Here is a 25,054-nt window from a genome sequence, read left to right on the forward strand (position 1 = left end):
TCTACTCAAGAGGTAACACATCTGAGTCAAACTGTGTTCTTGCTTTTGAGGGTGCTTACAATGTTAATCACAAGTGCTATACATTTACCTTAACCATCTGGACCCCAGGAAGTGTCCAGGTTAGCACATTTACAGGTGCTTAGCCCATTGTCTGGGCTAGGGCATGTTTTGGGGGGTTTGACCCTTCAGGACACCATCACTGTAACAGCATCAAGAGTCAGAAACTGTCTCAATGATTTTGATTTCTGTTTAAGTAGATCATTCTTTGAGAGGCATACAGAATATAATATGCTTGGATCCCTTTCACATTTTCTTTTGGAAAAAAAATCCAAATGGAGACTGATATTTGTAAGTAGCATACATCAAAGCAGATGGAATGGGATGTCTGAAGGCCAGACCATGTCCAAATTCATGGATTGCAATAGTGAATAAATTAAATCCTAAATAATGAAACCCCTACACACAGGCATTTTCTTTGTGGGCAGATGATTCTATTTCTTACCACTTGAAGGTACAGTTTACACTGATCGTTGGAAAGGTAAATTTTCCCATATTTCAGAAGACTAAATTTGGTGAACATCCACAGAAATTTGGATGAGATAGTGCACCACGATGCAAGTGGTAGTGCTTGTGTCCTTGGGAATGCATTCACAGGAGTCACTGATTTATGAATGGAGCTGGACCTGTATGGTAAACTGAAGAATGTGGGATTTGGTTCCTAAATTATTCAGATGAGACAGTCTATATGTATGCTGAAATTAGGCAGAAGAAAACCAGGCTCTGGGACATATTAGAAAAAAGATAATCCAGAGCTCTGAAGAGCATGAGATTTGTCTTCAGACAGCAGCTTGTCAGATGCCTGGAACATATATAGAGGTGGTTATTGTTTTGACTAGAGACCAAGTAGCACAACGATAAACAACATTAGTCTTAAATCTGCCTTGTAATGAATGATTTTTCAGAACATGGTTGCCAAAAAGCAGACGTTGAACAGGACCTCCCATGGCAGTAGATTTCAGCGACATTATTAAGCAAATCCACCCAAACTGGACTGAGATGATTTGGAGGAAGTGTTCCCCATATCCTTGTTAGAATCACTGGGATATCCAGGAAAAAAAGGTTTTTGCAAATTTTTAACAAGGTTTTAATCTTGGATCTCTGACTTCTAACTAAGAGTCAGGTTTGTTTTCCTTATCAATTCTCAAAAGAAAAGTTACTAAAACCTAGATGTGCTATCAGCACACTCAGAAGAGGAAAGGTTTGGGTAATACCCAAGTGGTTGGCAGGCAACCTATCAGATGAGAAAAAAGAACCTAATTATATAAGCAAGAAAGCAAGCTCAGACAAGTCTTATCCATATGAATGTGGCAAACCATGAAGGTGTAAAGAGCAAAGGCTACCTGTGTACCAACAGGCCTGGAGACATTCTTCTCTTATCTAAAATTATCTTTCAAAATAAGGCAGGTACATGCAGAAAGGATTCTTTCATGGGAAGTCCTTAAATATACAAAATTTGTAAGCTACTTCCAGGTACCGATTGTTCCCATGGTCCACTTCTCTGTTCTGCTGAAACGAGTGTCCTCTCTTAATCCTTCACTTCCCATGTGGGCCCCCACAGGGATAAGTCATGATGATATAGCAAGTTAGAGCAGGAGAAAGAGAAGAAACACCCACTACACAGGGTGTCAGAAACTCTATCCCTAATGAATACTTCTTTCTTGGAAGGAAAGACAGCCCAGCATCAACATAGGAAGCAGATAATGAGAAAAGGTGCCTTTGTTCAGCTGTGACCATGAACAGAGATTGAAAGACTCTGCTGAAAAGGAATCATTTAGACACTTTGGGGAAGGAAATTTTGGATCAGATTTAGAAAAGAGATCATATCTCTAGTAGTGCAAACTGTTAACATGTTAACTTAGAGCATTCAGCTGAAGGAATAAGGTTATGACATTGCCTGAAATAGTGTTGTAACAGTGGTTCTGATGCTACTGTTTTTTTTAAAGTCTCTTTCTCATCACAGGTAATTGACTCGTGATTTCAGTGTTTCATGCCTTCTGTCCTGTGGCTTTCCCTCTATAGTTAGGAAGGGATATCAGCTTCGGTTTTACTGTTGTCGTAGTTTAGAGCAGGGCAGATTGCTCTCTTCCCTCTTCCACAAGGGGCAAAAGGAAACTGCTCACACAAAGGATTGGAGAATTGGAAAGTTTAAACATAAAGGCAATTCATAATACTACAATGCTACAGTGGTATAGTGCAAAGCATGGCAAAGCATACAAAATACAAAGAAATCCCTAGTCTGGGCTTAACACAGAAGCTCATTAAGCCAAGGCTTCACACAAACCTCCCTCTATACCAGGCAGACAAAACCCAGGCTGCCATGCTCCCCTCCCTCCCAGGCCTCTCTTCCCTCCATACCATTCCATTAGTGACACAGCACAAAACTCAGCTAGGCAACTTCAGGCCCCAATTAAGCTGCTCCAGTCCTAATTGCCAAGGCTGACCAGCATTGCCAAGGCTGACCAGGCCTTACTCCCCAGCAAGCCAGATAAGAACCTGCTCATCCTTCCCGGGAGGAGAAAGGGAGGGAAAAGGAAGAAACTAACTTTGCAGACAATTTTATAGGGGAGCAGGACTTAATGGGTATGAAATACAAAGATTACACTTTCTGGTACACCTCCTGGACCTTTCTAGCTTCTGGAGGTCTGTAACTCTGTGGTTTTCCTAAAGGCACTAGCCTCAAACTGCCACAGCTATCATTCACCATGACCAAAAATCATTTACATCTTTCCAGTACAAGGGACCAGAAGAGAATGAAGTTCTCTGAAGCACCTTTTACTTTTATAAATATGGATAGAGTAACCAGATCAAACTGCTGTCATTGCAGAACACAGAGCTTGTCCTGTATGTTGATGAAAGTGGGAAGTATTCCTGACCTGTAATTCTACGCAGAACATTGTCTTTTCTCCATCCCTCTCCTTTCTATCTCTTGTTTTGGGAAGCTGTGACTATATTGGCAGAGGAGCAGGATTTGTGATCCAAGGCTGGTCCTTCTGCTGAATACCAGGATGTGGTCTAGGGATGTCTTCCTAGCTCTGATCTTTGCAAAATGACCTTCAACCTGCAATGGAAACTACTCACCAGCTCCTTGACATGATATAGACGATGTATCAAGTCTCCTTTATCTTTATAGTGTGCAGTTTGCCAGCTTCTTTGGATGAAAACATAGCATGATATTTCATCACCAAGCCTCACAGCTGTGAGCATGGGGCTGAAGGGCAAAGTCATTGAGCCATCTGAGTTGTAAATACAGGTTTATCTGTACTGAAAGAACTGGACCTGAACATTTTTTTTTCTCTATATGATTTGAATTATTTTGGTGAGCTCTGTGTCTCAATTTTCTGGCTTTATTTAGTGTTAGCTTTGTGGTAATGCTGAAGAGTTCCTGTAGTGAATCAGGGTCTATTTTGAAAGATGCTTTAAAAATAGTGCAAAAGCCCAGAGGAAGAAGATGGCTTCAGGAGCTTTCCTGTATTCTTGTGAGTCACAACAGCACAATTCCTACTGGAACACCAGTAATTCAAAAAAGCTAAATATCAACATAGTTACCTTTTTTTACCCCAGCCATTCCCCTTACCCTATTCAATACTTTCTTCTAATTCATCTGTTACCCAGATTCATACATTTTTGAGGACTAAGAAGGCCCTTTCATAACCTGACATCTAGCGGCAGCATTGTGTAATAGTAACAAGATACAACAGCCAGAGGTCAGAAATATCTTATCATGGGGAAAATTTATCCATTAATATTCTATAAGAGCATTCAATTCTGTGATAGCTAACCTATGTTATTAACGTAATGCAATGCACTTGGTGGTGCAGTAGCAAGTCAATAAAACAAAGAATTGTGCATTTGAACTTGCATTGTGCCTTTTTATAATACAGTCTTCCTGTAATTCTAAGTACTAGCAATTTCTGGCAAAATCATAACGGAGATAGAAGATTTGAAACACAACTAGGAGGTGAATAGAAATTTGGCAAAGAAGTCAAAACAATATTCTATTTCAAACTGTTGTGGTAGGGGTCATGGCCCAGTACAAATCCAGACAGGCCTTAAGATGTCTAGACACAGGGTCCCTTTCTCTCCCCTCCTTCCTGCAGAAAACAGGGCAATGTGGGAAAAAGAACAAAGGGCACAGGACTCCTGCCTGTCTGGTAAACAAGATGCTTATCTGGGGTGAGAGCAGGTAAGCTGACCACTGCTCCCCCAGATACAAGGTCCTTGCTTCTGCCTTTTATGGTTATAGCCTGGCAGAACGCCTTTCCATTGGGCAGCTACAGGTTAGCTTCAGTGCCCCATTGGACCAACCGATCTCTGGCAATTTGTATATATACAAGTGACTTGGTAGTCACCCTTGCCTTGCCTTGCTCAAGCCTGCTGAAGCCTTACCTTGCTTCAAGCCTACATTGGACCTGTCTCATAGAAGCTGCCTCGAGTGTCTGGTCCAGAGCCTGGGATAACGCCACGAGCCATACACATGCAAGCCGGAGAAGCCACGAGACTATAAGCCAGAGCTGCCTTAGCCCGCTTCCCCTTGCCACCAGAATCGTGCTGTGCCTCAGTTTACCCAGGAACCAAGCAAGTGCCTGTCACGAAGAGCGTCGTTAACTGCCTGCCGTCCGCTGAAGCCAGACCAGCCTGGGACCATGCGGTAAACCTTTCTTGCTGGCAATCTGCCGTGCCAGTGCCTTATAAGAGTGCCCCAAAGCAGCAGCAGCCCTGTGTGGGTGAAACTAGCTGTGAGTAACTGATTTATTGCCATTTGGGTTTAATGGTTCTTATCGAGCCTCTTCCTGCTGTAATCGAGCGCTACCTGCTTTCAGGGACCTTCTCTTTCCAAGTTGTTGCCTCCTAATTTGCATAGAATAGTTTATATTTGCCCTAAAACTGCATAATTCCATTGTAAATATATCTTCCAACAGTACAAGAATCCTTTTAATGAGTTTTGGCATATTTAATTAATAAAGGGTTACTATTTTTATTAATACCCATTTGCCATATCATTTATTATTTATTTTTCTGAGAGTAATTAATAAATATTCCTCCCCTTGACCACAACACAAACACACAGATTTGAAGAGATAGAAGGGAATTGGTGTGTATTTGTAAAAATGAGAAAAATAAAAGGAGATAGCAAAGAGGTTACATGGAAAAAGCAAGTGGCATATTTGAGAATAGCCAGAGCAGTCAAGTAGATGTCTAAGTCTGATCCAAAGACTGAGGCAAGGTACTCCCAAGAATGATTCACCTTATCCTAAGACTGGCATCCTGTGAAAACCATCTTCATCTAGGATGATCAGCTGAAGAACCTATTTATTTCAATCATTTGCAAAGGAAGTCTATGATGAGCAACCTAAGAAGTATATATACTTCTTAATTATTTCCCATTAATTTGCCAACATGTAGGCATCTAGTGCTATTTGAGGTATCTTATGGTACCGTGATTGGCTGCCAAATGCAGTTCTGGAAAATTATGGGTCTTCTCAAAACTTTAAGCCTGGTATATGCAGATATCTTGGATACTTGTACTTAAGCAACTGAATTAGCTGACACAGATTTAAGTTAGAGGAATTTGATGAGTATCTCACTGTAGCTGAAGTTTCTTCTACTCAAACAGATTGTGCAGTTACAATGTTTGAAAAGCAGCTTGGTGCCATGAGGTTCTTCACACTGAAGGCTCTTCCCTCTTTATGTTTTTCTGAAGCTTCGAAGTTTGACAGGTTACAAGCATCATCTCTCTTTCCAGATTTGTAGTGGAAGAAGGCTGACAAGAGTATGGACTGTACAGACAATATGGGTATGGACTTTTTGTGCAGTTATATTATCCAACTACACACAGAGACTTCAGGTCTCCTTATTTCTCCTCTCAGTGCACATTTGCTTTACCTGCTGACAGACCCTGGGCTCATGTTGCTGCAGTATTGACAGATTTTTTAACACCTATGTAAACAGCAAGGGTGCAAATAAATGAAGGCTTATTCACATGATCTGACCCATTGCAGAGCAGCTTAGGGGAAAGGGACCTGAGGGTGCTGGTGGACAGGAGGATGAACATGAGCCAGCAGTGTGCCCTCATGGCCAAGAAGGCCAGTGGCATCCTGGAGTGTATTAGAAGGGGTGTGGTTAGTAAGCTAGTAGGGTTAGTAGGGTTAGAGAGGTTTTCCTCCCACTCTACCCTGCCCTGGTGAGGCCACATCTGGAATATTGTGTCCAGTTCTGGGCCCCTCAGTTTAAGAAGGACAGGGAACTGCTTGAAAGAGTCCAGCACAGAGCCACAAAAATGATGAAGGGAGTGGAACATCTCCCCTATGAGGAAAGGCTGAGGGATCTGGGGCTCTTGAGCTTGAAGAAGAGCAGACTGAGGTGTGACCTCATTCATGTTTATAAATCTGTGAACGGCGAGGGTCAGGAGGATGGAGCCAGGCTCTTCTCAGTGATGTCCAGTGATAGGACAAGGGGCAACAGGTGCAAGTTGGAGTATGGGAGGTTCCATGTAAACAGAAGTAAAAACTTTTCACTCTGAGGGTGACTGGAACAGGCTGCCCAGAGAGGTTGTGGACTGTCTCTTGGAGACATCAAAAACCTGCCTGGACGTCTTCCTGTACTCTGGGTGATCCTGCTCTAGCAGGGGGGTTGGACTAGATGATCTTTCGAGGTCCCTTCCAACCTCTAACATTCTGTGATTCTGCGGTTCTGTGATCCTGTTACCAATCGACTAAATCCGTCTTTTATATAACTCCTTGTTGTTAGCTACACACAGGCAAATCATTCAGTAGGAGACCTAGGACCGATTTCCAGTGCCATAATGCTTTATTTTGGCCACATATTTTGAAGGTGTCCAGCAAACCATCCTTTAGTAGAGCTAAGATCTCTCCGCTAGACATGTGGGCAGCTATGGCGAAGCTTCCCAGATAGCTTTTTCCAACAGGAATCTGATTTTTGTAGCCACAAAGTCCTCCACAACCTGAAGCTATGCATAGCAAGTGGAGGGAATGAGGAGGCTGACTTAAAAATCACACTGCTCTGCATCAAAATGCTAATGTATATACAACATTCCTAGGCATGCTTATCTTAGTGTTAAAGTCTACAATTCCCTTGTCTCCAGCCCCAAATAGATACTCTAAGTGATAAAATCTATTTCTTCCTCTGCTTAGTATGTTCTCTAAATTCAGGGTCCTCCTTCCTTCAGTGTTTTTTCTCACACTTTACAACTTTAAGAATGGGGTCATGATGGTCAAATTCACCCCAAATTGCAGAGACTTGTATTTTCCTGATGATTAAGTATCTTTAAAAGCTCAGATCCAGTCAGCAGAACATCTGAACTCAATCATATAGGTGGAAAATAGTTAGACCTTGGTCTTCACAATGCAAACAAATTCTTACAGAAATATCCCAGAGTATATTCAGAAATGAATGAAGGAACTTTGCAACTCCCTTTGTACAAATTTCATTTTACTTAGTCTTCTGCCTTTTAGTAGCACTGATTCTCAAAATTATGACCTCTGCATAATAATCTGCACCTGACAATAACCCTTTAGAAAGCCAGAAGCAGAAAAGTTGCAAGCTGGTGGGTTAAGCTCTGGGGATGAGAGTTGAGGGGACTGCAAGGGGAAGGAATGTGGTGGGCTACATTCTTGTCTGACTTGTAGATATTTTTGAATGTAAGAGTGTGAATGGACATTTCTGTGGCTAAGTGCTTGAGGCATGGCCATGACTTGCATGAACTTTGTTATGGCAGTATGTTTCTATGCTCGTAATGAGCAGAGATGTCTTCATAAGGAGTCTGACTGAGCAAAAGATTTCAAAAGCAGTGTTTTTTAAATGTATGTTTGAATTGTGGCACAAATTTGAAGACTTTGCTGAACCAGCATCTTCTTATCTAATTCATAGTATCGTAGAATCGTAGAATGATCTAGGCTGGAAGGGACCTCCAAAGATCATCTAGTCCAGCCCTCTCTGCAGTAAGGCCTGTGCTTTAGCTCTTGATGCACACAAGGTGCACTGTGACCCTGGAAATGAGGAAAGAGTTTATGGCTCTTAGAAAGGCAAAAACATACCTTTAATAATAGCCATTCTCCTTCCATACTCTGTGCTTGTTAAAATGCATGTCCTCATGGTATTTCTGTATGTCCATGTAAACAAACACTTGTAAACTTGCAGAGTTTTGCTCCAGAGCTTACCTGTTTTAGTTTTGTCTCCTCCCGAGATCAATGTAACTTTTCCTTGGTTCTTAAAACAAAGGGTGTTTCTTTGCACCATGAGCCTGATTTGTCCACAATAATCCTCTTTGCAGCACTATGAAGTGATAAATGCACTGTTCGGCTGCTTGGGAAAATACAATAGCTAAGCTAAATTACACCATGATTTAAAGAAAAGAGTTCAGATATTTATTGTATAAATTACTTACTTCATAATCTTCAGTGAAAATCAAAATCAGTACTTTTAAAATTAACAACTCTGCTCTGAAACATAGCCAGAGGTAAATAACACATGTATATTTGTGTAACATGCATATGCTTGGAAAAAAAGTTTTCCAGTGCTTTTTGTAAACTGTCTATTTTTTATACTGATTATGAAGTTCACCTGTTGAATAATGACATTTACCATATGTCTGTAAGCTATTTTTTTTTTTTTACACCTTAGTTTGTAAGTATTAATTTTTCATCTTAACTGTTGTAAGCTTTTCAATCCAGGATGTTACAGCGTTATCCATCACATAGGGTAAAAGAGCTTCTGCTAGTTCCTAGGACAGTTGCTGACAATTTAGGCCTCAGTCCTTCAGGACGTATTTTCTATCTGTTTTTGTTTTCTGCATGCTTTCTCTTGACTCACCAGCAACATGGTAACCACACTGCTCAGTTTATTTAATGTAAATTACACTATTAATATGTGTAATAAAGCATTTCTGGTTTTCAGGTGTATTACTTCTTGCAAATGCCTCTCTTTAAAATGCCTTAATGCAAACAGTTATGTAGAAAATTGTGAGCTGCATAGCTACATAATTCAAATTGATCATTTGAAGAACCAAACTCTCAGTAGAGTAGATGCCATGGGGCAGCTCCAATCCCAGGTTGGCATCTGCGACTTCGGGCTGGCAGCTGTGACCACTGGGTGATGACAGCTGTAACCAGTGGGTGACCTCAATGTAGCAGCTGCGACCTGGATGGCAGCTGTGACCCCTGGTGGCATCTGTGACTGCTGGGTGGCAGCTGTAACCTCCGGATGGCATCTATGACCACTAGGTGGCAGCTGTGACCTCCGGATGGCAGCTGTGACCGCTGGGTGGCAGCTGTGACCAACAGCTGTGACCAACAGCTGGTGACAGTTGTATCCAGTGGGTGGCAGCTCTGACCGTTAAGTGGCAGCTGTAACCTCTGAACGGCAGCGGATACCTGGATTGCAGCTGTGATCCTCGCTCGCAGCCCAGGGTACCCTGATGAGCACGGAGGTGAGGAGCGTCCGCCACTGCCTGCAGGCTCTCATGAGATGTGTGTGCTGCACTCAACAGCGCAATGTTCAGAACCCCGTCCTCCTGCAGGCGTCAACGTTTTCTTTGTCTGCCTGTGCTCATCTTCTGTATCCTCAGCAAACGCTCCAAAGTAACCACCACTCTCACTGGTTCCAGGTCCAACTGGTGCCCCACAGCCGCTTTATTTATCAAAAGCCTGAGTTACTCACCCCATGCTTAGTCTTTAAGAGTACATGTTGGCTTTTTATCTGATGATTTGTAGAATCATGGAATCAACCAGGTTGGAAGAGACCTCCAAGATCATCCAGTCCAAACAATCACCCAGCCTTATATAATCAACTAGACCATGGCACTAAGAGCCTCATCCAGTCTTCTCTTGAACGTCTCCAGTGACAGTGACTCCACCACCTCCCTGGGCAGCCCATTCCAATGGGCAATCAACCTCTCTGTGAAGAACTTCCTCCTAATATCCAGCCTATACCTCCCCTGGCACAACTTGAGACTGTGTCCCCTCGTTCTGCTGCTGGTTGCCTGGGAGAAGAGACCAACCCCCACCTGCCTACAACCTCCCTTCAGGTAGTTGTAGACAGCAATGAGGTCCCCCCTGAGCCTCCTCTTCTCCAGGCTAAACAACCCCAGCTCCCTCAGCCTCTCCTCATAGGGCTTGTGTTTCAGGCCCCTCACAAGCTTCATTGCCCTTCTCTGGACACGTTCCAGTACCTCAACATCTCTCTTGAGTTGAGGAGCCCAGAACTGGACACAGTACTCAAGGTGTGAAACCTTGTGTTTCTCACTTATGTGCAGGCTGTATTGCCCTCAGTTCTACCAGCAGCATTTGTTCATAAAACACATAAAAGGCAATTCCTTGCATCTGGTGAGATTCCCTACTCTTTTAGTCACTTGCAGGCCTGCACAGACCCACACACACCCATGGGCAAGCCACTTTCATGGGAGCACACACACACATCTATGTCTATTGAAAGGTAGAAAAACAGAGTGCTTACAGATCATCAAAAAACGAGGCACAGGATGCACGAGGAAAAACCTCAACAGACACATACCATACCATACCATACCATGCCATGCCATACCATACCATACCACACCATACCATACCATACCATACCTTATCATACCATACCCCTGATAATTAAATTAATGAATACAGGCAGACCACAAAAATCTCTGATTCACAGCCAGAACCACAGAACCCACATCTCAAAGCTTTAGGTCCTATCTATAAAGTATGTGTAAAAGGTACAGTTAATAACATCAATGAGGTGGTTGCCCTGAAGACACTCTGCCTGTGTTTGCAGCCCCCAGAGAAGTACCCTCCCCCCTTCAGGCCTGGCACATTGCTCATCTCCATTTCTCGCTGATGTATGATCTCAGTCCCTACAATGGCTGCACTGAGCCTCAGTACTTTGCTTTGTGTATGGTACTGGCATGTCTAAAGGTTCTGTGTAAAAAGATTTATACTTTACACGCTGTTCAAAGAGTATGTTGGCTATTAATGCCTAACTACTGGCCTTGTAGTTTCCTTTTGTTATCAGGATTTGAGCTGTTAGCAGCAAGAGGCATGAAGTTACGAGCATATGTGGGAAAGAGCAGTGATGCAGAAGTTCTTTCTCCGTATGTAAGCTCCAATACTTGTCTTTTTAATTCCCTTAAGGTACCAAACCTTTAGAAAGATTCAACATCGGTTTCTCAAGACTTTTAGGGTATGTCAGCCAAGAGCACAGGAGATAGATTGATCACCGGAAAGGGTAGGGAGAAGAAATGGATTTTAAGCTCTGCTCTAGCAAATGTTTGCTAAAGTAGGTTTGCAAGTGGGGCTTCTGCCCCACTCTGGTAGCTAAAACACTTCCATGCCTTTGTTGGGAGACCAGGCATTTGCAGGCAGAGAAGCAAGCAGGACTTTTCAGGAAAATCTACCAGGGATGCCTGGCTTTGTGTGTCTCAGCAGCACATTACATTAGGATGCATAATTTCCTCATTTCTTAATCTAGTCTCATCATCACAATCTTATGATCCACTTGAAAAACAGCTGTTTCAACAACATTAGTTAGCTGAGGAACAAATGACCAGTTTTGTTTGTGACATGAGACAACTGGAAAGACAAGTATGGATTAGCTTTCTCCTTGGTTTTATATGTCTTTTCTGCCTTGTTTGTTTGGTCTTCCAAACTCCTCTGGTCAGCAGTAGAGGGCACGTGACATTACAAAACCAAATGGAAATGTGCAGTGGAAAGCAAGAAGAATGTTTAGTAAAAACATTGAGAAAATAATTTTGGATTGACAGTGTGGGATTGTTTTTTTCTCTGTATCTGTTACTGTGTCCATCTGGTCCCACAGTAACTGAAGGTACTGGTCAACTTCATCCAAGGTGGACTAAGATTCTGTAGTTCCTACAAGTTCTGTGGAAAACAGCAGCTGTCTAGAGGAGAAAACCCCCTATTAGTAGGAAAGCAGAAAATTAATCCCTTGGCTGGGCTGTGGGACCAGTAGCTGCTCAGCTCGTGGGTAACTGCACAGCATTACTCAGCTGGTAATCTTCAGTGTAGTTGAAGGACCTGTATTATGAAGATCTATAGGTGTCATAAGAGATTGCTGGGGAGGTGCTTTTGGGGAGCTCTCTATGGCTGTGGGAGGATGTGGTGAGCTGCAGGGTACGCTCCTGTTAGCCAGGCTCCTGGCAGAAGTGGAAGGAAAGGACCACCACTCATCACTTACTGGATTTCTGGCCTGATTCCTATTCCTCCAAAGAAATGTCAAGTGAAGAGACAAAACTGAGTGACCAAGCTGTTATTAATAATTAAAATTCAAGTCTTTCTATGTTGGGATTGACTTTTCAGGTCTTCTTCACAAATAAAGGAAAAACAATACTCATTGCTTTATTTATTTCTGCAGGTGACCTGTGAACACAGACACACCCCATGTTGGTTTAATGGAGTGCCAAAGCTGTCAGTCAGAAAACCTTATTAACAGAGTTCCACTGTTAAAGTTTAACTTTCCTTAAGAGGAGGCATTTATATAAATTGTGAAACAATGTTTCACCTGAGAAAAGGAGCACAGAGTAGCTATGATATTTATATATCTGAAGACAGAGGAACTTGCCCATGTATTACAAAGAAATGAATAATCTCCTTGATGATTCAATGACTAAACTTTTCTTGCAGCCAGAATTGTGATTGTATTACACACTGAGTGGGAGTGAAAGAGTAATTTTGCCTCTGAGTACAAGCACTTGGATGAAACCTGGCAGCTTCTGTGACTGTGCTGTTAGACTGTGCTGTTAAACTCTGTTTTCTACACAGCCGTCAATTGAATTGAATACTGGAGAAGAGTTTAAGGAGGCTGAAAGTATAAGAAATAGGTAAGGAACCATCTCCACCTCACAGAATCACAGACAACATCCGGTTGGAAGAGACCTCAAAGAACACTCAGTCCAAACTTCAACCCAGCACTGAAGGGTCAACACTAAACCATGTCCCTAAGTGCCAAGTCCACATGCCGCTTAAACACCTCTGGGGACAGCGACTCCACTACTGCCCCAGGTAGACCATTCCAGTGCCTGATAACCCTCTCTGTGAAGAAGTATCTCCTAGTATCCAGCCTGAGCCTCCCCTGGCACAGCTTGAAACCATTTCCTTTAGTCTTATCTCTTGTCATCAAGGAGAAGAGGTTGGCCCCCTCCTCTCTCTAACCTTCCTTCGGGTAGTTGTATAGAGCATTGAGGTTTCCCCTCAGCCTCCTCTTCTCCAGAATGAACAACTCCAGCTCCCTCAGATGCTCCTTGGGGCCATGTGCTCCAAGCCCTTCACCAGCCTTATTGCCCTTCTCCAGAACCTCAATGTCCCTCTTGTGGTGGGGGGCCCAGAACTGAAAACAATACTTGAGGTGTGGCTCACCAGTGCTGAGTAGAGGGGGATGATCACCTTCCTGTTCTTGCCAGCTACTGTGTTTCTGACACAATGCAGGATGCCATTGGCTTTCTTGGCCACCTGATCACACTGATTACTTATATTTAATCAACTGTCAAACAGAACCCCCAGGTTCCCCTCCAAGTCGCAGCTTTCCAACCACACGTCCACGAGTCTGTAGCTTACCATGGGATTATTGTGAACCAGGTGCCTGCCTCCAGAATGTTCTGCTTTCGTCTCATGAAATATCACAGTCACTCTGCAGGTCCAAGCAGGTGCCTTCAGACAACTTTGTCACTGACTTGTGGTGTTATAAAAAGCTGCTTTTGCATCTTGCCAAAAACCCACAAACATCAGAGAGGATAAAAGAAGGATGTCCTTCTATTTTGAAGGGTGCCTTTTGTGTTAGAGAAGCAAAGGCTGTGCTTCATGACATGGTAATTGAATCCATTTCATGAGTAGGATAGGGCTGTTTTGTGAGGCATTTAATGTATAGATGAACAAACAATGGTCACTGATGAAATGCAAATTGTTATGCTATACAGACAGATCAGAGTGAGAAAATGGATTTAGATGCTGGAGCTAGAGGGTGATTGTGATGGCAAAACACTGATAATGCCTGAAAGGGACAAGGTAACAATAGTCGAATAACAGGAAGAGATACAGGAGAAAGGACAGAACAACAAATGATTAATGCAAAGCCTGACTCTTGAAGACGTTTGGACAGAAAAGCAAAATAAAAACCTTGTATGTTGGAAGGATATTAGCATATTAACCTGAAGTCTTGCACACCTCAGAAATCTAGAATGCCTTCAACACACGAAGCAGGAAACAGTTGATGTCAACCTAAAACCATTTATTGCCAAAATATTTGAAAACCCATCTGCAGTATAAAATAATGAATTATGTTGGACATTTTGCACTTAATCAGGGGTAAAAAAATGTAGTTTTGTTCTAGCCTTTTGGAGATACAATAAGAGCTGACATGCAGATTTATTAGAATGGTAGATATATATGAAAGCTAGTCCTGTTGCCTCCTTTGAACAGTAGTGCATATATGAACAACCTTTGAGAAATCTAGAATGATGTTTATCCTCATTTGCTGTGTGCAAGAAAGTTTAATAATATTAACAGTTAAACCAGCTGTTACTCTTTATTTCACGGGTAACCTTTTTAGTAGTAGGGTCAAACTCCCATTGCTTTGATCCATGGAAGAAGTAGAATAATCCTGGAAATAAAAAAAGTAAAGCATTAGGTAGTGGATACCAGAAGTAGTTTCCTTCTGATGAAGTGAGGAAAATCATCTTTGTACGTAAAGGAGAGCATCTGTTCAGCACTGTTGTCTACAAGGTACAGCAATAATGGCATTCATCATAGCTCCAGAACTTCAGTTCTTTACAAAAAAACCCCATTTTACATAGAAGCTCATTTAATTTACCATTCTGTTGGAAAACAGCATCAACCTTCTGGCTAATTCCTGGAAAGTCATTGGCTGTCTGCCTAGGATAACCCTTCTCCATGGACTGGCTGTTTTCATCAAACCTAAATCATATGAAAGACAAAATGTGATTTTGTAAGGTTTAGACATCAGTTCTGCAAAGAATTGAGTAGATGCTGAAAGGTGTCCACCATCTGTACTATGACTGATTTTACAGAGACTAAAGTTGTCTACTTGCACAAATGTCTGTAGCAGCAAGCACCTGGAGTGAGATAAACGAAAGGCAGACCCACGTTTTTGACAGCAGGGATGGGCTTTACCTCCTCTAGGGATAGCAGTGTGACAGGCAGCACATGGAAACTGGCTGGGTTGATTCTGGCCATAATTGCTGCACATATTTATTCCATGAATTTTAAGCACCTCTTAGACCTTGATACGGAATTGTACATAGTCCTCTACTAGCATATTAGCTCACAGGTTTAGATGGAGGAAAGGAAGATGAATTATTTATAATACACTCAACTTGTTCCTAACTGAACCAGGGCAATTTTTATGAGATGAGATTGAATTTTGGAGGGGTAGGGAGGAGTGTGAAAGGAGAACCTAAAAGTCTTCTCCAGCCTTTGAGGATCCGCCCCAGGAAAAAAAAAAACAAACACACACACAGAAAACAACAACCAAACCCCAACCAAACCCCAAAAACAACTGAACAAAAAACCCCACACAAGCCAGCAAGAAAACAAACAAGCTTTAGTTTTACTTCTCTTTTTTTCACAGGGACATGACACTGAGAAACTGAGTTATTAGGTAAGAATTCTTTGCGGTGGTTTTCTCACATGCCTTTGTCTTGTGACCAAAACCCTAAACCAGCAATGCAAGATACTGTAAATACTCTTTCCAAAACTATCAAAAACAAAGGACAGGAAACAACATGCAGCTTAATATCCAGCCGATATTTTATGTCTCACCTAGGAACCCCACAAATAGTCATAATAAAATTTGTTTGGCCCACACAGGTTCCTGGTTGCCTGCAGAAGGTGTTTGAGGCAGTTGCCCTTACAAACAGAAGGAATCTATCAGCTTCCCAGAGTTGATTTTTTTTTTGCTTTTGTCTGATCTTTGTGTATCAGGAATCACTCATGCCATCTTGGGCATAAGATTTAGAACAAGCTTATTGAGAATCTGATACCAACCTGTCAAGAGCAAGGAAAATGAACTATCAATTCTGTCTCTCTGGAAGAGCTAATTCAGAACTTTTCAGAAATCAGAGAAATCCTGCACACACACCCCCCACACCCCCCCCCCCCGAGAGCCTTCTGCTGAAGTAGATCAGCTTTCAGATCTTTATTTTCTAGAGATACTGTTGTCTGTTTTATTTTTAAAAATTCTCTGCATGCTTGAATTTTTTCAGCTTTGAGGCATAAGGCTTCAAAATGGGTCCATTTCAGGACACCTTTAAGCTCTCAAAAGTCAAAAAACTCTATTCTTCTCCCTATGTAGGAGTCAAAGAAATACTTTTATGAGAAGTAAGATTGCTATAGTTACCTAATTACTTATAGCTACCTAAAGTTCTACTTTATTTTTTATCACATGGATATCTTAAATTGTGTTCAGATTCTACTGGAGTCAATCACACGAAAACTGTTTTTTTTCCTTACCTCCAGTACTTGTCACCTATGAAAAAGTCTGTCTTCCCTGTGTTTTTATTACAAACAGCTGCATCAATTCTCTTGACACCTTTGGGGAAGCCCAGTGTGTTGATATTCTTTGGGTAACCAAGCAACACGTGATACCCGCTGATAACCCAAAATTTGTTGCCTGTTAAAAAATAAGCAAACAAACGAACAAACAAACAATATGTTTAGTTTCACCAGTCATTTTCAGACACTAAAAGAAAAAATGCACTTCCTTAGTGTAGGTTGTACAAAAACTAGAAAAGTGAATTTTATGCACACTTAATTACCCTTCCTTCCTCCCATCTTCCCACAAAACTAAAGATAAGAAAAACTAAACCCTCATACTTCACCTTTGAAAAATAGGATCTGATCTTTATTGTTCTCATACGCAGCTTCAATACCAGGTGGTAGAGTTGGCCAGAAGGTAGAAATTAATTCATATTCAACTTCTAAGTTATCAGGATAGACTCGCCATAAGTGCCTGATTTAAATATGAAACAGTTTCTGCAGTAAATAACAAACCACAAACATTTCTATATATGCACAGGAATGTGAACAGCATTGTGACTTAAAAGCTCTTTCTTATCAGTGAAGCTACCTGGATCAGAAAAGAAAAGAAAACGAAACACTGTCCTCAGTGGGAAGGGAGGGTTTTTTTCCCCCCTTCTGGTTTATTTCTGGAATTACCCCTCTAATTGATGCTGATTGATTAAAGGGATAAGCTACAAGCATCTGAAAAATTTTTGGTTGTTCCTGTATCATATAGTAAGAGAGCTGTAGGGTCCCAGATAAGCCTGACTATAAACAATTCCCTAGATGATTTAGCAGGATAACTTCAGGCTTACATAGATGACTGGAGGAGAGATTGGCCTATCTATATGGTAGAACATATTAATGTCATAGGAAAATGTTGCAGCATTTAGTCATGTCATGGCTTGGTATAACCGTCTATACATTTGGGAATAAAGTCTTATTGAGACTCAGATGTTTTCTGGAAAAACATGAAACTTTCTTTTTTTTTTCCCAGGAGATTCTGTAAAAACATTAGTAGAATTCATATCTCTTAAAAGTTGTATCTGTTTGTCTCATTATAAATTTCATAATCAGGTGACCCACCAAAGCATTCAGTCTTTCAAGGAATCCAGAAAAAATAAACCTTATAAATGTCATATCAATATTTACCTGCCCTTTAGAAAAATGACCTCTCGTCGGAGTGTAGTTATAGCATTGAAAGACATCTGGGAGCCACAGGTTTTAGGTGAGGTAGGGGTGGATGGCCTTCTATCTGGGACATTTGGTGGAGATCCTAAGGGGGACATTTGAGAAAGAATACACCAAATTTGTAGAAACATTAAGGTTTTAATATATAAATGCATTTAAAGAAAAATATGGGAATACAATTATTTTCATGGTGAAACTTTATGAAAGAGAGATTACTCACCATAAATGGACTGAATGCCACTTATATCATCTGGAGAGAGGGGGAATTCGCTGAGGCTGACATAAGCATAATTTGGGAACATCAAAGCCCTCTGGTCATTAGAATGGGAGAGACCCAGGGCATGCCCAAACTCATGAGCAGCAACAAGGAACAAGTTGAACCCTTGAAAAATGGATAGAGGTTATCAGTTTAATTTTGATCTGCTAATGTCTGATGTGAACAGAGCAGAGCTACTGCTCCAATAGTTTCCATACAATGTATTTAAATTCACTAGGGTATGCACATACACAAACATATTTTTGCACAGAATAAGATTTTGTTCTCTCCTGAAAGAAGGGAGTAACTTTTGGCCTTCTTTCCTGCTGTTCCTTCTGTTAGCTACTGAAAGTATGTGTGTGGCATGAGTAGATGTCTGTGGGTGAACGTGGGTGCAGCACTGAGGAGTGCCCTGGCAGGGTTTCCTGGCTGAGCTAGAACAAATTAGATAGTGAGTCACATCAAGCTAATAGCTCTCCAGGGCAAGGACAGAACAGCGCACTCTGTGCTTACTTGAGGTACCAAAGTGTTACTCTGTGTGTCATCCTCCCTCCTACAACTCTGAGAAAGAAAGGTGAGATCATGAATAGACAAAGAAAAATAGCAAAATTATTTACCTGTTTCTCATCAGGACTTTAAAGTGTATGGTTTCCTTATAGTCTTGTGAAATACCTTTTCAAAATGTGATGTTTATGCATGTTTTTTCCCAGTGAAATATCTTAACACAAGAAAAAGATAATAATGGAATTTTCCTCAATATGCATCCCTTTCTGAAACAAGGATGAATGATAATCTGTCCTGCAGACCAAGTCAGTAATGTCAACAGACTTAGCGAAGGTACTAAGCCCACGGCAGAACAGAGAACTTGGCTGCCTGAAGCCAAGACATCCATTTCTAAAAAACCTCAACAATAAACCCCTCAATTTTTCCACACATATTTTCAGTCCTTCCCTGTCATGTGTTCTCTGAGCTCTCCAACAAGTTCTGCAATGCCTGGCTCCTGGAACCATGCTGCTGAGGAAGCACAGCAAAACTGGGGTTGACCCATTCAGTCCCAGTGTGGGAAGAACATTGCATTTTATCAGCATGACATATCCACCCCCCATCCTTCTTCTTTTTCTTTTTTTTTTTTTCCTCACCACAATAAACCCAAGCCTCTCCTCCTCCTGTAGTGCTCTTACAGCACCTTCCTGTTTGTTAGTTTCTTGATTTTCCTGCACTATAGCCTCAATTCTCCTGCTGCAGTTATCCTCTGCCATTTTCCATCCCAAATAATGGATGAGAAAAGGTACTGAAGTGCAACAGAGTACAGTGCTCATGTACTGCTGAATCTCTCAGAGGCAGTATGTGCTGTACAGCTAGCCTGGAGGTTGAAGGAAAGGGATGGAGGGGAGCAGATATATCATAGCCAGATGGCTGAGCACTCGGGTTCCCCTCTCTTCTATCCCGGTGGCACACATCTGTAGTCAGCTTTACATGCTTCATGTCAGCCAGTGGGTGGCCTGAAAAACACATTCAGACTCCAAGCTGCTGGCAGGAAGCTGAAATTGCTTGGAGAACTCTCATTTATAAGCCCATTCTAGCCTAAATGAAGAATAAAGCTGTAACAGCCTACAGCTGGACCTATCTTGGTGTTATTAGTGAAGACTCTACATTATTTCTGTTGCCTGTAATGTTTTCTAAGTGGTAGGGATCTCCTCACAGGACTGCTGTAAGGCACCATGTGCTTCCTCTGCAGTGTGGTAGTACCAGGCTTCGGGCCAGCAAGGGCACCAGGACGAGAAAAAGTCAGAAAGCTTTTACCATGGGTTATGAAATGCGGGTGGGCATGGGCTGTACCAAATCCTGGGTAAAACTGACCCATGTTTGTAACATTTGTGTCTGAAAAGGGTCTTCCCCTTGGCTTCTTTGTCAATATTAAGTGAAAACAAAGAGTAGATCAGGCTGATTTTATGTCATTGTAAGTAACACAGTTGAGGGATGGCCTGTAATATCCTCAAACTGCTCCTATGATTAGTGCTCTGTTTCATCTCAGTCTATTCCTTCACTTAAATAAAACCAGAAGGGAAATTACCTATCTGTATTGCACTTTAGAAATGTCTTTTTACCCACCAGCTGAGCCTGTGGTCCAATCTTCATCCTCATCAAAGTGCACATCACCGCCAAAACCATTGCCAGGTGGAAATGCATGAGCAAGGATACCAAGTGGGCCATCAAAATAACGAGGACAATGTCCGTGAGCTAAATGATGGGTTTAAACAACATTGAGTTTATAACTATTGGAAAATCTTTAAACTAAATTTACCATTGGTATACAGTCAGTATATTACCTTTGGTACCAAAAGCAATCATTATATCTGCTATTTCCTCATGAATTCGAGTGAAAACCAGCGGGGTTACAGCGCTCCACACTTCTAATGCCTTCTCAACTGCTTTATCCACATCCTTTTTGCTCATATCTGGTGTGTAGTTCACAATTCTACAGTTGAGGGTTCAAGTAATAATACTTAGTATTTGCAGGAAAAAAAAAATCTCAAATATTGTTAAGATGTTGAAGATACTCAATAGCTCCCAAGATTCATTTTGGACAGGGTGAGTTTGAGGAATGTGGTAACTGTCCAGCATACCTTGTTTATAACAATAGTTGTGTACACAGTATCAGGTTTTCTCAAAAAGACCCTTAGCCAGCAGGTTGTCTCTGCAGTGTGAAGAAAGTCACCTCCTCAGGATTCTGTGACTACTGAACTGCTAATCTTAGCAAATTTTGAGGACAATGAGGCTTGTACAGGGTGCAATCGGTATTTCTGTTTGGCTCACAGGATATTTGCAAGTAGTGATCCATGGCAGGCAAAATACTGTGACTGACTCAAAATGTAAAACTCTCAGATTGACTCTCAGAAATTCCTCTCAGGAATATATATAGCTAACAGCTGGAGAAAGAGAAATGTTTTGGTATTCCCAGCTGGAAACAATTCCTGTAGAAGTTATATTGAAACATAACAAATGTGAATACCTGCAAACCCCAAATTTAAACCAAAAAGGTAATTATTGAAATATTACCTGTATGTCAGATTGTTTTTTTTCCATCCTGGCAGAGTAACACCATAGAGACCCACATCGGGAACTCCACACCTGGGTTTCTTCATCATTTCCAATGTCTCAGTATCTGGTTTTCCAGTCACTTTCAAACCAAAAAATTGTTGCATTTTCTGAAGTTTTTGAGTTGTGGATTCAGCATTTATTTTCCATCCAAGGTGACCCGGATCTGGCTCAACAGCATAGAATTTATTTAAATAGTCCTAATGAAAAAATAAAGTGAACACATTTCACATTTTGATTTGTTTCTTAAACAAATACCTCAGGACTGATATTATTTATGTGCTTTGCTGGCAAAACCATCTGTCTGTGATTTTTGGAGCATAACAGATGTTGTCATGAGGATCACAGATAAACAGAAACAGACAGCATTGTCCCTGACTATTGTTTACGTGACATTTCCAGTTTGTACAGACCTATCCTACTTTAATAAAAGCTGAACAACAGAGTTCTGTGTAATAGTAATGTCTCAGAAGGACCACAAACTGCTTTGTATCTGGAACATGCAGCCTGAATCTAAAAAGAGAGGGGTCAATAGAGCTCAGATATTGATAACATAGTTACCTGCACAAGCTTTGCATTGCCTCCTTGGCTATCATTCTCTGGATGGACAGGAAGAGCATTAGAAACAGCTGCACACATTAAAAGCAAAATTGAAAGAGCTTTCATTCTTACTCTTGTCTGGTCTGGTAGGAGATCAGTCTGCTTTTCACTCCTTGTGATTCCTCTCTCCTATCCCAGTTCACATGGTTATGGAGTGCTTTGCAGAGCCAGCTGTAGACTGACTCAGAGTCTATCATGCTCTGATTACCTCCACACATCCTATAAAACTGTGCTGGCTGAAACAGCTAAACTTAATTAGACCCATCCGATTTCTCAAACATCTGAAGTCAGTTCATACTTGAATACTTCTAAGCTGCTTTGCTACCATTTCAAAACAGGCACTCCTTTTTAGTTATTTTACACTGAATTTTAGTGAACTGGAGAAATTTCACTCCAGATGAAACGGTGGACAAATGACAAACCTTATAAGTTGTCCCGACTCAGCTGTGGGAAATGGGGCCACTAAACATGCAGAGACTCTTAACCATTCTCTGCCTAGAAAACCTGAGTCATGCACCAGCTATGAATCCCAGCCCAAAAAACTCAAACTTTGGGAGAAATTACTGTAAGCACAAAGTTTGCTTTCAAAATGGATCCTGGGTGTTTTAGAAAATCCCCAAATCATTCCCTGACTTTTCCCTGCAATTCTTTCAAAAGGTGTGTTTCTTTTAAATTATGCAGGTCACATAAATATCCAAGATAACAGAAAACATTTTACCCCATAAGCCCAGCCTAAGGGATGCCAATAATTTCATATCTCTGTCTACATTTATCTAGTCTGTCTATCTGTCTATCTATCTATCTATCTATCTATCTATCTATCTATCTATCTATCTATCTATCTATTAATATATGTCTGCCTGTCTATCTATCTATCTATCTATCTATCTATCTATCTATCTATCTATCTATCTATCTATCTAATCTATCTATCTATCTAACTATCTATCTATAGAGAGCCTTTTGAGGAGAGGCTGAGGGACCTGGGGCTTTTTAGTTTGGAAAAGAGAAGACTTAGGGGGGATTTAATAAATGTTTATAAATATCTGAGGGCTGGGTGTCAGGAGGGAGGGGACAGGCTCTTCTCACTTGTTCCCTGTGATAGGACAAGGAGCAATGGATGTAAGCTGCAGCACAGGAGGTTCCACCTCAACACAAGGGGGAACTTCTTTACTGTAAGGGTCACAGACCACTGGAACAGGCTTCCCAGAGAGTTTGTGGAGTCTCCTTCTCTGGAGACTTTCAAGGCCTGTCTGGATGCATTCCTCTGTGACCTGAGCTGGATTATATGGTCCTGCTCTGGCAGGGGGGTTGGACTCGATGATCTATTTGAGTTCCTTCCAACCCCTGACATCCTGTGATCCTGTGATCGATCATCTATCTATCTATCTATCTATCTATCTATCTATCTATCTATCTATCTATCTATCTATCTATCTATCTATCTATCTTTCTATCTATCTATCTATCCATCTATCTATCCATCTATCTATCTATCTATCTATCTATCTATCTATCTATCTATCTATCTATCTATCTATCTATCTATCCATCTATCTATCTATCTATCTATCTATCTATCTATCTATCTATCTATCTATCTATCTATCCATCCATCCATCTATCCATCTATCTATCTATCTATCTATCTATCTATCTATCTATCTATCTATCTATCTATCTATCCATCCATCTATCCATCTATCTATCTGTACATCTATCTATCTATACATCTATCTATCTATCTATCTATCTGCCATTTAATTAAAAAAGACTTTTTCAGTTTAACCACATAAGCCACAGGGGATATGATTATTTCCTGTCTTAAGTAATTCAGAATAAAGGAAGTTTGAAGCGTCACACAAGCTGTAACAGATTATGGGATTTCACCCTGTACTGGCCAAGAACCTTCCTCTTCCACTGACAGCAATAGGAGAAGAAAGTGTTCAGCACCTCAGAGGAGCTCTGACAGCATGTGCTCCAATTTTACAAAACACTTGCCAGATATATCCTCATGTTGGACTGTGGCTTTTTCAGGAAACCCTTATTTCCGTGTTTTTGGCTTTTTAAATTTTTCTTTTGTTACTTGCAGCCAACTTTTCTCCCAAGTGGAAGCATTAATGATGAATTTTCTACCCTAAATTTCACAATGTAGCCTTGCTAGTTAAACTTGTTTGCTAGTTCATTTCTCAGCTACTATAAAAAACCCCTAAACTTTCCCCTTAATTTGTTTTTATTATCATTCTTTTACAGTGCAGGTAAGAGGCCTGTGAGGCCTGGATCCCATTCAGTTCTGTAACTGAGATACAAACTGTGACAACAAATTTTCTGGGATGGACGGTTCAAATGAACTAATACTGGAAATGACATATCTGTTTATTCAGAAATATAAAATGTCTTTTTTTTAAATCTGTCTTATGTTTTAAAATGGATATATTTGTTTGTTTGAAAGTTTTTAAATCTAGGAGGAATGATCATGGTGCTATCATCTGTCTGTATACATGTCATAGATCACAACATACAAACCATCGCTCAGTGGCTTTTGTACCAAGCATATTTTACAATGCCTAGAACCCATTTGTTGAGACTATATTTTGGATTACATAAACTAAGTTTTGTAAAAAAAACTAGGTAGCAATATGAGCAAATTTGATACGAACTGGGATAAGTGGTTATCTTTTTTCCTACTGTGATTATCCATCAGATCCCCACAGCTATCTGCTGAATAGCAGTGGAAAGATAGAGACAATGAGTGCAGCTAGGATAAAATTAATTGCATTTTACTCTGTACATTTATTAGCTAAGCACTCTTCTACAGAAAATAGGGAAATACATATCTCTGGAGCATGAACATGGAGAAACATAAACAATTAATTTAGATTACATTTCTAGTTTCAGGTAACTGCTCAAGCTGGAGAGAATCCAACGGAGAGCCATGAGGATGATTAGGGGACTTGAGCATCTCCCCTGTGAAGAGAGACTGAGATCCCTGGGGCTATTTAGTCTGGAGAAGAGAAGACTGAGAGGGGATTTCATTAATGTGTATAAATATGTGGGGGTGGGTGTCAAGTGGAGGGGGCCAGGCTCTTTTTGGTGGTTCACAGTGATAAGACAAGGAACAATGGGTTCAAACTAGAACACAGAAGATTTCACCTCAACATGAGGAGAAACTGCTTTACAGTGAGGGTGACAGAGCACTGGAACAGGCTGCCCAGGGATGTTGTGGAGTCTCCTTCTCTGGAGACTTTCCAAACCCACCTGGATGCGTTCCTGTGTGGACTACCCTAAGTGATCCTGCTCTGGCAGGGGGGTTGGA

At 41.1% G+C, this 25,054-nt stretch overlaps 1 protein-coding gene across 1 annotated transcript; it reads right to left on the reverse strand.

Annotated features, from left to right (window-relative positions):
- Window positions 1–14,575: 14,575 nt before the first annotated feature.
- Window positions 14,576–21,257, reverse strand: LOC128971989 (matrix metalloproteinase-27-like). Its single transcript, XM_054387752.1, has 9 exons — window positions 21,100–21,257; window positions 20,379–20,518; window positions 20,152–20,280; window positions 18,004–18,165; window positions 17,745–17,868; window positions 16,913–17,043; window positions 16,545–16,704; window positions 14,887–14,990; window positions 14,576–14,676 (listed from the first exon to the last, which is right to left on the reverse strand). The coding sequence occupies exons 1-9, from the start codon at window positions 21,243–21,245 to the stop codon at window positions 14,576–14,578; spliced, it is 1,197 nt and encodes a 398-aa protein (XP_054243727.1). The 5' UTR covers window positions 21,246–21,257.
- Window positions 21,258–25,054: the final 3,797 nt, after the last annotated feature.

The sequence above is a fragment of the Indicator indicator genome, chromosome 1, assembly GCF_027791375.1.
Source record: "Indicator indicator isolate 239-I01 chromosome 1, UM_Iind_1.1, whole genome shotgun sequence".
NCBI lineage: Eukaryota > Metazoa > Chordata > Aves > Piciformes > Indicatoridae > Indicator > Indicator indicator.

Excerpts from the sequence above, each read along its gene's own strand:
- LOC128971989 (XM_054387752.1), bottom strand. The coding sequence starts at position 21,245 with ATGCAACAATTTTTTGGTTTGAAAGTGACTGGAAAACCAGATACTGAG. Across the intron at positions 17,044-17,744 it reads GTCATTTTTCTAAAGGGCAG|GCACTTATGGCGAGTCTATC; the intron begins GTAAATATTGAT and ends TATTTAAATCAG. Across the intron at positions 14,991-16,544 it reads ATAGGTGACAAGTACTGGAG|GTTTGATGAAAACAGCCAGT; the intron begins GTAAGGAAAAAA and ends CATATGATTTAG.